Here is a 13453-nt window from a genome sequence, read left to right on the forward strand (position 1 = left end):
TTAGCTCAGGATTCCAGTTACAAGTGAGGATACATGTGCAATGTCTAATTTATTAGAATAAATGTATTTAAAAAGTTAATTGCAATCTAACATAATACTAATATGTATTTTCATGTGCTTTTTTATAAATTTATAAAAAAACAATGAGGAACTTCCTGATATTATCAACTTTATAGAGTCATAGAATGGTTAGGGTTGGAAGGCACCTTCAAAGGTCATCTAGTCCAACCCCCTGCAAGGGGCAGGGACATCTCCAACCAGATCAGGTTGCTCAAAGCCCTGTCCAACCTGGCCTTGAATGTTTCCAGGGATGGGGCATCAACCACCTCTCTGGGCAACCTGTTCCAGTGTTCCACCACCCCCACTGTAAAAATTTTTTCCTAAATCTAATCTAAATCTACCTTCTTCTATTTTGAAACCATTACCCCTAGTCCTGTCACAACATGCCCTACCGAAGAGTTTATCCCTGTCTTTCCTATAAGCCCCCTTTAGGCAGAACTTTCTAGAATCCAAGATTCCACTTATAAACCATGGAGCCTCACAAGGCGACCTGAACTGCTCTCTTTCTTGCTCCTAACTTAGAAGACTAACATCAGATGGTATGGATACCTCACTCTTTAATCAGAATGTTTCTATGAATATATGTTTGCAAATACATGTATGTGCATAAATTATATAGTTCAACTAAACATGCATTTAAGAACTACATAAAAAGAACATTTAATTTCTGTAAGTCATTTGTTGGACAAATATACTGTTGTGTTGGTTTTGTTTAGTGGGGGCGGCTACAGTGCCCTCCTCATGGTGCCATCAGCACTCACATCTACCCACCCCTATCAGATAACTAATCTGATCATCCCTTCCAAGAACTCCTTCCACAACCTAGCGACCTCTTAAGGTCAGTAACTTCTAAAAAAAAAAAAAAAAAAAAAGCAGAAGTTTGATTTCCACATGAATAATGCTTTGAAGATAGAGCAAAATAAATGTCACATGCATCTTTATCACAATTCCATCTAGAGGAAGTGTCATTCTTTGAGAAAAAACATCTTGTGATATTTGGGAAGTGAAAAAACGAATTTCAATAGTTTGCAGAACTTCTTGAAGAAGAAAAATTGCCACTATCTTTTTACTGTTGGTTTCAAGAAAATAATAAATTCATTCTGGTCTTCTCAGCAAGAATTGTCAGCTTCAGCAGTTATGCAATATATTTTCAATAACAATTATTTGAATCAGAGGAAGAGAATTTCTCAAAATAATGAGGAAAACGTCACCAATTTATGTTAAAAGCTACTAAGTTTTGGATTTAACCTGCTAGAGAAGATTTCCTGAAAATCAGTAAAACATGCAGAATTTTCTGCTTAACAAAGGTCTTGCCATCAGATTTTCTTCATCAAGAACTTGACATTAACTTCAATAAATAAAATAACAACTTACTGTGGTAGAAGAAGAATTGCATCTGGAACATTAATAAAACGATTTTGGGATAATTTTAAGCTTGTTATGCTGGATGACAAGTCAGGTATTATTTCTAGAGCAGAAAAAAAGGTTAATCCTATTACTTTTTAGAACTGTTTAAGTTACTTTTAAGATAGGAATTTTCTAAAAATCAAAGATAGACTAAAAGGTCAGTCTGTCATCTTCTATACAGAGGCCTTTGCAGACGCTATCAAGGGCAGAATCTGAATATACATAGATATGTTTTAAGCTTATTTAAAACTAAACTCCCAAAATGAAAGATGTTTAGAACCAAGTTAATGTATTGGCTTTTACCACATCACATACTATTACACTTCATTTCATATTGGCATTAAAGACTGAAATAATCTTACTTAGTATTTACTGTATTGCCAGTATAGATAACATTCCCATAATTCACCCAGTGAGTGATGGGTCTTATGCACACAAAAATGACTCTGATGGTTCAGCTGTGTTGAACCTTCTGAAATACTGTGACAATGACTTCAAAATGGAAGATTTCGTGTGTTGAAAACAGAAATATATTTGACAGTAACTTATGAACTCCTGCAGTATCATTAAAATCTTATTTATGTAATTAGTATTTTTCATAGGTAAATTATTTTTTTCACCTTTACACTAAATAGTCTAAGCCACTGAAAGACACTCTGAACTTACTTAAATTGCTTAAGCACTGGGTTTTAGTGAAGGTGATCTGCCCTGTAGTACCTAAGCTATCCGCACATGGCTTGGAGACACAACATAGGAGCTCTGGAAGACCTGCTTTTTCTGGATCAGAAGTTGTAAGCCAAGTGGGATACTGCAGGGCATCTCAAACGACACCTATGATCAGGCAAGTGAATCAAACATTCTGTCTTATTCAGAAGATAATGCTGGATATAGTGCGGTAATACTCAGAATGATAGAATAATCTCGGTTGGAAAAAACCTTTAAGATCATCGAGGCCAACCCTAAACCTATCACTGCCAATTCCACCACTAAACCATGTCCCTAAGCGTCACATTTACATACCTTTTAAATACCTTCAGGGATGCTGACTCCATCCTTGGCAGCCTGTTCCAATGCCTGATAACCCTTTTGGTGAAGAAATTTTTCCTAACAGCCAACCAAAACCTCCACTGGCAGAACTTGAGACCGTTTTCTCTTACTCTATCGCTTGTTCCTTGGGAATAGAGACCTACATCCACTTCACTACAGCCTCCTTTCAGGTAGTTGTAGGGACCAATAAGATCTCCCCTCAGCCTCCCCTTCTCCAGATGAAACAATATCAGTTCCCTCAGCTGCTCCTCATAAGACTTGTGCTCCAGACCCTTCACCAGCTTCGTTGCCCTTCTCTGGCCACACTTCAGCACCTCAATGTCTTTCTTGAAGCAAGGGGCCCAAAACTGAACACAGTATTCAAGGTGCGGCCTTGCCAGTGCCAAGTACACAGGGACAATCTCTTCTTCTAGTCCTCCTGGCCACGCTATTTCTGGTACAAGCCAGGATGTTTGTATGATACATATTTCAGTACAGTATTAAACCTGTGTTAGTACCAGATTTGCAAGCTAACTTTGAATGCTTTCCTCTGCCTTGAACCTTTCCCAGTATGTATGCCCTCAAGTACACTCAATAATTTTTATAGCATTCACTGCAAATGTAAAAAGTTACGTCAAGTCAGATCAAACGTCCATCAAGCCCCACTGGAAGTATACCACTTCAAACAGTAATCAAAAGCTGACGCTTAAGGAACCATATAAACAAGGACAAGCATATGTGGTATTCTCCTTTTCTGTTCTCCTAAGACTCCAAATGCTTGTGGCTGAAGAATTTTGTGACTTGGAACAGTTTCTAGAAGGTGGATCCTATTTTCACAAATATTTACCAAGAGCATTCATCCTGGCGTTGAACTGCTCCAGTTTTGTACAGCCCATGAGGACATTCTCAGCAAGGGATGAAATGTTGTTCTTACTAACGTTTAAAATTTTCAGTTCTTTCAAGCATATCGGTGAACATAAGCACGAAATTTTGTTTCTGTGATAACAAGAAAAAAAAATGTTTTATTCAGAAACTATTAGATAAAAAGTGAAAGTAAAGAGTATTGATCTGACAATGCTATCCTTACACTGGTAAACCAAAAATAATATTTTTATCTATATAAAGACCGACCAGTCAGCAAAAATACTGGTATATGTGGCAATATGGAATAACATGACTGATATTAAGATTGTTTTAATTACTTTGGAGAGCAAATGTCAGGGTGTACTACAAGGTGTAATTTCATGATTACATACTGCAGCTTGGTCCCACACAAAGAGGGCTGTTGCATTTGTGAGTAGTTCTATTTATCAAAGAGAAGAAGGATTACAATCACAGAATGACTATCAATCTAAAAAAAACAAAACAAAACAAAAAAAAGAATTCCATATAGGGGATACAATTCAGAAGTATATAATGTTACAAAAAATACATTCTGAGAAGAATACCAGCAAGAGAAAGAGACAGATACTGAAAATAGAGAGATAAAAGAACCATGCAGCATTGTTTTGCAAGGGTAATATTGCTAATAAAGTTCAAAATAAAGCTAATGAAGAAATGCAACAGTTTTGAATTTAAAATATTGCTTTTGTAAATTTGATTCACATATTTAATACTGCCTGCTTTAGTTATAGATGTTGCTATCTTTATTCTGTGTGAACTTCTTTTAAAAAATAAATTATGGGAGATGAATGAGACAGCATCTGCAGTGTACAGTGCTATCAGTAATAGCATCCTTGAGAATTCCATATAGGTATGAATTACGTCACTCACCAACAAATATGACAAAGTGCTGGTAAACAAAAAAAAATACATATTTTCTCTGCTTCTGTAATTTAAAACATATTCATACCAACAAATGCAATTCCATGAGCCACACTTCCAAAAGACCTTTGGTGAATATGAAGCATAGTGGAAACTCTAATCTGAATAGAGGAAACCTAGTTGAATATGTTAGACAACACAGACAGTCCTGTGGATGAACAGTACGACAGGAGAAAAATGCTCAAATACAATGTTTTTAGTATGTTACTGAAACTGCAGTGCTATTAGATTCTATCACAGCCCACAGATTTCTCATGTCCTTTGTAATACAACACTGAAAACTGTAGCGATTTACACATTTGGAAAATAATGTCAGTGTTTCACTGCTGACTAAACAATCCTTTCCATGCTATAACAATCATTATTCTGCATGACAAATACATTATTGTCTGTTATGTTTGTTACGCTACAGACTCTTTAGTAATACTACTCACCCTTCTAGCAATAGCTGTTCCAGATTTTCAGCAACATTTGTAAGAAATTCAGGAATGCACACCAGCTGATTGTATGAAAGATTAAGTTGCTTTAGAGTTGGACATCTGAGGTATGGATCCAAAGCAAAGGAAGGTCCAATGTCATTTCGAGAGATATCAAGATTTGCAATACAATTCATTTTCAGTAAATAAGTTGGAAAAGAAGTAAATCGATTACTGTGCAAATCCAAGTAAGTTAAGCATTTCAAGTTCTGAAAGAAAAGGATAATTTGTTTTAAAAATTTAAATGAAAATGTGAATGTATAGGTTTTAAATTGAGTTATGTTTTATAGAATTTATTAATTTACTTCTATTTCTCTCACTAGGAAAAATAACAGAAAATAGCAACCATACCAATGTAACCCATAATATTTCTATGCAAGAATAAAATATAAAGCATTCTTCAGAATTAATTAACTCAGTTTCATAAAATTTAACAGATATGAATAGTCTGCAATTCTCGGTTCCATTTACATTATTACGTTACTCAATAAAACACGTCCTAAAGCAGCTCTCTGCAGTAAGCGACTTTCAGTTTCATGAAAGTACTTTTATTTCTAGCTGAACATAAATACACTGAATGAAAATTGAGTGAATGTATGAAGCATGCAAAAATATACACCCATATTCACAAGTAGTATTGTTACAGGTACATTGTTAGGGACAAACAATTTATTGTAACTAATCTCAACTTCTATGACATAAAATTATGCATAATTACTTCACATAGTTGTTCTGTAATGTTTGTAAGAGCATTTTGGTGGAGCTCCAATTTCTCAAGATGTTCCAGGTGACTCATTAAGCAGCCATTCTGGCTGATGGCATCAATGTTCTCCAGCTCATTCGATGAAAGATCTAGTGATTTAATATATTCTTTCTCAGAGATCAATGAAGAGAGACTGTCTGATGGTCTTATATGAGGTGAAAACTTTGAGATGCCTTCTATTAAAACAAAAACATGGGAAGAATAGCATGATTTCATTTCTCACATAATTAAAATGAAGATCAATCAATTAAAATTAAGATCAGTCAACTTTGGACCTAAAGATGCAGCAGACAATGAATGTTTGAATACTGGTTAAGATCCAAATCCATGAAGACTTTTATTAAGAGATAGAAATTTTTAAGAAAGTAGGGAAGAGATGCATTGCACAACACAAGTAGCTTTTGAAAGCTAATAAGGGCACCTATGAAATTTCACTGCCTGTTTAATTCTATGTAAACTGGTTTTGAAGTCCAGGGGAAAAAAAAAGTCCCTATATATGCATTATATGTACTCCACTACAGTATTTCCAAAATGTATCCTCATCTTTGTAAATAAATACATAATCTGACTAAAATCTTTGCATGCTATGCTTGTATAAGCATTAATGCGTTTTAGCCCCACTCAGCACCCTCTGCAGAGGGACAAGGAGGAGAATTAGGAAAGAAAAGAAGGCAAAACTCATGGGTTGAGATAAAACCAGTTTAAGAGAACAACAGAGGAAAAGAAAATGGAGACGTAAAACAAAAAAAAAATCCACCCAATAACAGAAAATACTTAGGCAGGTAATTTACAGTACAATAGCTCACAGTGGATCCTGCTGCCCAGCTCTCTCCCAAGCGGCAGGAACCACCCCTCAGCACAGTCCCCACTTTACATACTGAACTTGATGTCACTGGTATGGAACAGCCCTTGGGCTCATTTGGGTAAACTATGGAAGCTGTTGACTAATTAGTAAACTATCCCAGCTGTGTCCCTCAGCCACAGATGCCACCAGCTCCAGTTCCTCTTCCAGCTCAGGTGAAACCCTGTTCTAACCAGAACCAGGAGACTTAAGGATGAAAAAGCTGTTATATATGTTAAATTATACAGTTTACTTACTGGGAGATTCATCTGCAGGCAAGAATTTTCTTCTTTGTTTCATTAATGGTTCATAATCTGAGCCAGGTCCCTGGAAAATCCCAGAAGAGAACAAAAACGAGTTACAGACATATGTAGTTATCTGAAATTATTTGAATTCAGTAAATTTCTTTTTATTGTGGTTTCTTTTTTATCAGAACTTCCAGGCAGAATACAAAAGAAATGGTAAAGTTCAACTAAAAATAATAATAGGTCACATCTTGATAAAACTTACTGATCCACACATATGAAAGAGTTGTAGATTTAAAGTGCAATGTAAATAGTGTATTTTTTGGAAACCTAAAATGACTTTCACTAGGGTGGAGTGATAGGATGGAGCAGGATGTTACAAAAAACAACTTTCTCAAGGGAAGCCAGTCTCTCCAGTTTCCCTTTACAGTCAAGCTCCTTTCAAAGGAACCTGACTTTGATGCCACTGGTTTGTCCTCTTACGTCTTATTACGGAATCGGACTCCATTGATCACAATAGCACTCTGAAGATTAGCTTCACTAAGGGGTAGTTAAGTCTTTGTAAATAGGCCCACAGTTTCTGGATCTGCGTTTGAACATCAGACTGGAAATCTGAGCAATTCACAAGAATGCGTACTTTTTATTGGTCTTCTTATTTTTCTGAAATAAACTCTTGTGTACAGTCATCTGTAGCACAGTAATTGCATAGCAACAGAAGGAAATATTAAATGGCAATGAGACAAGAGTCTACATGGTTAGATGACCTTTCTTAACACTTGATTATCAACAATTTCACTAATTGACTTAAAAGAAGCCAGGAATGAATAAGGATCTGACTTACCACAGAGTAGGAATGTCGTGGCAAAGTAGGAGAACCTCTTTGAAATGCCATTTCCCTACAATATAAGTCAGCAACTGCAATGGAATTGGACTTCTGTTTTGTAAAAAGTGACCCTTCACTTCCTAGTACAAAACAATAACACAAGAGGACAAATAAGTAAGAAAATGTATTTAAAGATGAGACTCAGAATTCAACTGTAACATAGACACTGACATACAAAGGAGAGATACATTTCAAAAACCTCAATACTGGCAGGATATCACTGGTTAATTGTGTGTGCAAAAGGCCAAGAATGTTGTCAACATGTTTTAGAGTACATGGGCCATACTAACCTGACGTGCTGCAAATATGACCTGCAACTTGTTATACTGATGCTCAATCATTTAAAATTTCCAGCAGGTTTGGATTGCTGTTTGGATCCTGTTTGCAGGATTGGATACATGTTTCATAACACATCTTTGTGCTACTGCAGTGTAAATAACTTTTTTAAATAGAAGAAGTTTGTATTTTAATAGATAAATTTGCACTCCCACATTTATTGAGAAGGAAACATCAAATGCCACGCTGGCTTTGGTGATGTAGGGTGATCTGGACTCATTTAGTGTTCCTCTTCTCAAAGCTACTTTTAAAACTCCTAAAATCACTTCTGCTAGCAAAGTTTGTAATTCTTGAACTACAGTTTACATGTGACTTAAAAACTTTTCTATGTGGGACAACAAATAGTACCTATAGTACCTATTACATGTCCTACAGAAAGGAAAAATAGTGCTGAATGATACAAAGGAAAAGAACAAAACAGAACAAAAAAAATTCCTCAGGATTCTCTGATGCCAAAATTCAAATTCTCCATCTGTGATGACTTTAACTATCCAACAGTTCTAAAACAAAAATGACATCTGAACAAACAAAAGGTATGTTGTAAATTAAGGCCACTTACTCTTATTATTGAGTTACTGATATTACAGACAGAAATGCTGTTTTTTATAAGTTAAAGACATTCAGATTTCCTGACATGGCTACCAAGAATGATGTTGGATGGAACATAGACTTGTCATTTACACTTTCTGATCAATTAGATATCTTTGGGATAGAGCTTGTTTCACCTGGTTTATTTGTTAACAGTATAGTCCTCCATATCAGACTTAGTTGTCTGCATTTTATTTACAGACAACCCAGGGAACAGGGATTTCTAGATCACAGACACCTGACTTCATGATGAGACAAATTATGCTCTTGAAGCACTTGCTTTTTGCTATTGAATCGAAAGGCCGGATATGAGAATAGCTCAGAAACAGACATAAAAATAGACATAAATTAGTTGGATGAATCCCACTCTTTCTCTTTACAAGAAACTGAATGAGTGAAGAACAAATTTTAAATGGATAACTGAATAAAATACTTTAAGGTCCTAATTTTGTAGATAAAGTAAATACTTACTCACCATAAACTATTTTCCAATGTTATCACAAACAAAATTTTAGATTCAAGTGTTTTTTTTAATGGAAAGCATTTTGTCTCAAACACAAAAAATGAACTGATTTATAGCCCTGGTCTAGCCCTGGTACACTAGACTGGGATTATAAAAAGAAAAAAGGAAAGAAAAACAATTACCTTCACTATCGATATCTTCACTGAAAGGAAAAACATTGTCCACTAATGGGTCAGAAATGAAATTCCAATCATAGTTTTTATCCGCTCCATCTTCAGAGAAGCTGAGATCAGAGGAGGCTCTTGATCTATCCTCTGAAATATTCTTCATCTGGAATTTAAGCACCATTCTTGCCAGTGCAGAACCTGCATCTATATGTATAAGAAACCAAAAAGAGAGCGTACTCTCTAAGAAACCCAAATAATTAAAACAAAACAAAACAAAACAAAACCAGACACAATTGAAATAATTTCTTTTCAAGGTTTGGCGGTCTTTCTATAATCAGCTGAATGCTATGAAGCGATCCTCAACTGAAGGTCTTGATCTAAAGCACTTACATAGTACCATCGAGAGACATTAACACATTTCATACAGCAAATTCGATATATACTCACTTTGTTTTCTTAATGGAGTAAGTTTATCTGGGAATAAAGGAATGAGCCAGGAAGGCTCTAGTCTCCCAATACCAAATCCTCCAAGACATATACTGCTGTTGGCGACATCAAGGCTAAGCTTCTTCAAGAGCAAGCTGATGATTTGGCTATCTCCTCTCTTTATACTGATGGTTAAGGCACTCCGAACATCCTGCTCTCGAGCACCACTGGCTAAGAGCAATTCCACCAATTTAGGATTATTTCCTTTCTCACAAACCTGACACAGAAAATTAATTAAAAAAAACTTAGGCAAGGCACTCAGACAACAGCTCAGACTGCATTAAGAGACTTGTCTCAAATTCAGTTTCATTGTATTTTTAAGATCACGTCTCTTTTTCAATTACACAATTTCCTACCCCTCGCATATGCCCACCTAAGGCATCTAAGTACCAACTCCCATTATTCTGAAGTCTTTGCCTAAAACATAACAAATGCTTAAGTTCCGCAATCATAATTTCTGCCATGAGTGCACACAATTTCCAGGCAAAAATGAATGGTAATTTATATAGTTTGGTTATTGCGTGTGGTCTATGGCAACTCCATTTATTTATCTGTTCAGTGGAAAGAAGACACTTCGGGGTTATTTTGCCACACCATCTGGATATCAGATGAACAGGCAACAATGGGGAGACTCATCAAGTCTTGCTTACTACTAGGGAGCCAGTCAGTCCATTGGCTTCAGTCAACTTCACTCCTTCCAATCTCTCCGCCAGCATTGCTACACAGAGTAGTGTTGATTGTGAATATTGCAAATATTTTTCAGAAGTACTTCCAGTTGCTTCAACATTTACACTGTGGTTTGCTAACACTGATTTGCCTACCTCAGACTCCATGGATGGATGACCAGTTCAAAACTCTGCCAGCAGAAGTGAACACTTCCTAATTTACTTCGGGGAGTACTGGTGGGGTAATCTCAGACCATTCAAAACTTTGTGACACTGAAGCAAAATTAAGAAGTGCCCATACACACTGTTTCTCAAAAAAAATCTTAAAGGTAGTCACATTTAGCGAGGAGCATTTATAAGCACATGGGAAGAGTCTCTCCGTTGGCAAGGCTGAATCCAGATGGGATGCTTGTCTATGGCCTTATTTAGAATCTTAGAATCGTAGAATCATAGAATGGTTACAGTTGGAAGGGACCTTCAAAGGTCATCTAGTCCAACCCCCCTGCAAGGAGCAGGGACATCCCCAACTAGATCAGGTTGCTCAGAGCCTCATCCAGCCTGGCCTTGAATGTTTCCAGGGATGGGACATCCACCACACCTCTGGGCAACCTGTTCCAGTGTTCTACAACTCACATTGTAAAAATTTTTTCCTAATTTCCAATCTAAACCTACCTCCCTCTATTTTAAAACCATTACCCCTCGTCCTATCACAACAGTCCCTACTGAACAGCCTCTCCCCATCTTTCTTGTAGGCCCCCTTGAGGTACTGGAAGACCGCTATCAGGTCTCCCCAGAGCCTCCTCTTCTCCAGGCTGAACAGCCCCAACTCTCTCAGCCTGTCCTCATAAGAGAGGTGCTCCAGCCCTTTTATCATCTTTGTGGCCCTCCTCTGGACCTTCTCCAACTGGTCCATGTCCTTCTTATGTTGGGGGCTCCAGAACTGGACACAGTACTCCAGGTGGGGTCTCACCAGGGCAGAGTAGAGGGGGAGAATCACCCTCATCCTGCTGGCCACACTCCTCTTGATGCAGCCCAGGATGTGGTTGGCCTTCTGGGCCGCAAGGGTGCATTGTCTGCTCATGTTGAGCTTCTCATCCACCAGCACTCCCAAGTCCTTCTCCTCAGGGCTGCTCTCGATCCATTCTCTGCCCAGCCTGTTTTTGTGCCTGGGATTGCCACGACCCAGGTGCAGGACCTTGCACTTGGCCTGGTTGAACTTCATGAGGTTGGCATGGGCCCCAGCCTGTAACTGGTGTAAGACACCAATGTACTTCAAATAGCTGATGCTCTGGATGTGGCCACTGTCCACCATTCCAGGGCACGTATTTTGGGCAAAGTCTTCTTTGCAGGTCTAGAACAGAATGGAACTAAGCACACTGAAACCTATCTATGCACAGTGCTGCCTGCTGGTCCATCTGGACTTTGGCCTCACAGAGCTTGGAAAGACCTGAATTTGGAACATCAGTTCATGGACTGGGCTCTAATGTGCTTGCTGCCATCTATGCCTGATTAGTTCAGAAAAAAATGACTGGGAGTTTGCAAAGCTTGAGCTTAAATCGTCTTTCTCAGAAGTACTCCAAATCTAAGGCTAAGTCAGTACTTGATTAAACTGAGGTTTACATGTGAACAGGGTAAACAATCAGAAAGCATGGACTTTAAAGTGAACTTGCATCAGAACTGAACGGGCAGTGTGGACACATTCCAGGTGACAGTGACCCTATGAGCTTCGATAAAGTGAAGGGTGTTTTAATGAACATCAGATGGGGGGAGAAGTCCCCATGAGTAGCAACGGTTAACAGCACTGAAGTCACGGTTAGATTGAACCAGGTATTGCTGCTGTGTTCTGCTAAATATATGTTTAGATGAAAAGAGAAAGGAACCCTAACCCACAAATTTTAAAGCAATAAAACTATATATATTTCCATATATTACCTGATAGATCAAAGAGTTTGTCTTTGTCTTCTTATTAATATCAGCTCCCAGCAGAAGTAAACATTCAGCCATAATACTATTGTACTCAATACATGCTTTTTCCAGCATCATATTTTTTAACTCGTCATTTTCAGCTAGTTTAGCAAAACACTTACAACACAGGCTTTGAAACTGAATGGGAAGACAAACAATCAAAGTCAGGACAAAAAAAAAGCACCAAAATTTTTCAGCTTTGGAGCTATCAAAATAGAGAAGATACCTGTCGATCTCGCTGGTCAGTGAAACACATAGACATCTGGTAGAAAATGACTGTGTCAAATGATTCATGTACCAGCAGCTTTGCAAAACAAGGCGACAAGCTAAGAATTGACAAGATTGCATGAAATCCCTAAGAACACAATGAGAAGATAGAAATAAGTACAGTGTTTAAAAGTGTCATTTTAAAACAGATCATGCAACAAAATCAAATTTCAATCGAAAGATATGTGCTTTAGTTTTTTCATCTTCCTTTAAAATACGCAATAATTCACAAACTGGAGAAGATCAGGAGAGAAGGCAGAAAAACCTGGTGTCTCTGTGCTTACATAGCTGTAGTTTCATGCTTGTTTAGCTGACCCACTTAAACAGATATTAACTGACATTTTGAAAAGCCAAATTATGCACCATAATATCTGACAACATCCTGCCTGGCAGTGACAAATGTACTCGTGATTTCCTGAAAATGTGCAGAGGAAACAATCTCTGTCTAAGGATACGGGATGAAGATGCATCCTCTGTCCCAATGTAATCTGTAAAAACTCTGTAATCCTTGAATTTGAAAAAAATACATAAGCTAAATAAAAAACTTTACAGGTGTATCTAAAAACTAAAAAGAAATACAAAACTATCCTGTGATTCTGCAAGTAAAGTTCACCTAAAAGGGTGAACTGAGTAAATTACAGACTCTTTGTCCAAATCTAATTGAGATTACATCACTTTAAGTAACTTCCTTATTCCACCACATTATTTTGATTTCTCTCTGCACTGGTTGCTAAGCTAAACTTGGAAGGGTTGGGGGAAAAACATGAGTAAAGAAGGGAGGCCATACTTGTGATATTTCCATATTGATCTGAAACAAAACTACAGAAACTCTCACAGGAAGCTGACCTCACAGGCAAGCTTCATTCCATTAGAAAAACGAAACTGGCAACAAACAGGGAAAGCTTCTGAAGCAGAGGAAACAGAACTTTCACACAAAGAGGACTGAATGTGTGTTCGCAGACAGAATAAGAAGTCTCCTTCCATATTCAGA

The 13453-nt window shown here is 37.4% G+C and overlaps 1 protein-coding gene across 2 annotated transcripts in view; it reads right to left on the reverse strand.

The window, feature by feature from the left end:
- LRRK2 (leucine rich repeat kinase 2) overlaps nucleotides 1-13453 on the reverse strand; it is a 69394-nt gene that overhangs the window by 27913 nt on the left and 28028 nt on the right. For both annotated transcript variants that reach the window (XM_086746701.1, XM_086746693.1), the window contains exons 17-26: nucleotides 12422-12550; nucleotides 12163-12333; nucleotides 9527-9782; nucleotides 9095-9283; nucleotides 7484-7605; nucleotides 6655-6724; nucleotides 5512-5732; nucleotides 4752-5002; nucleotides 3341-3489; nucleotides 1435-1528 (exon numbers count right to left, since the gene is read on the reverse strand). In XM_086746701.1, coding sequence (XP_086602827.1) covers nucleotides 1435-1528; nucleotides 3341-3489; nucleotides 4752-5002; nucleotides 5512-5732; nucleotides 6655-6724; nucleotides 7484-7605; nucleotides 9095-9283; nucleotides 9527-9782; nucleotides 12163-12333; nucleotides 12422-12550 — 1652 coding nt within the window. The remainder of the gene's footprint in view (nucleotides 1-1434; nucleotides 1529-3340; nucleotides 3490-4751; nucleotides 5003-5511; nucleotides 5733-6654; nucleotides 6725-7483; nucleotides 7606-9094; nucleotides 9284-9526; nucleotides 9783-12162; nucleotides 12334-12421; nucleotides 12551-13453) is intronic.

The sequence above is a fragment of the Chlamydotis macqueenii genome, chromosome 1, assembly GCF_036417535.1.
Source record: "Chlamydotis macqueenii isolate bChlMac1 chromosome 1, bChlMac1.mat, whole genome shotgun sequence".
Taxonomy (NCBI): domain Eukaryota; kingdom Metazoa; phylum Chordata; class Aves; order Otidiformes; family Otididae; genus Chlamydotis; species Chlamydotis macqueenii.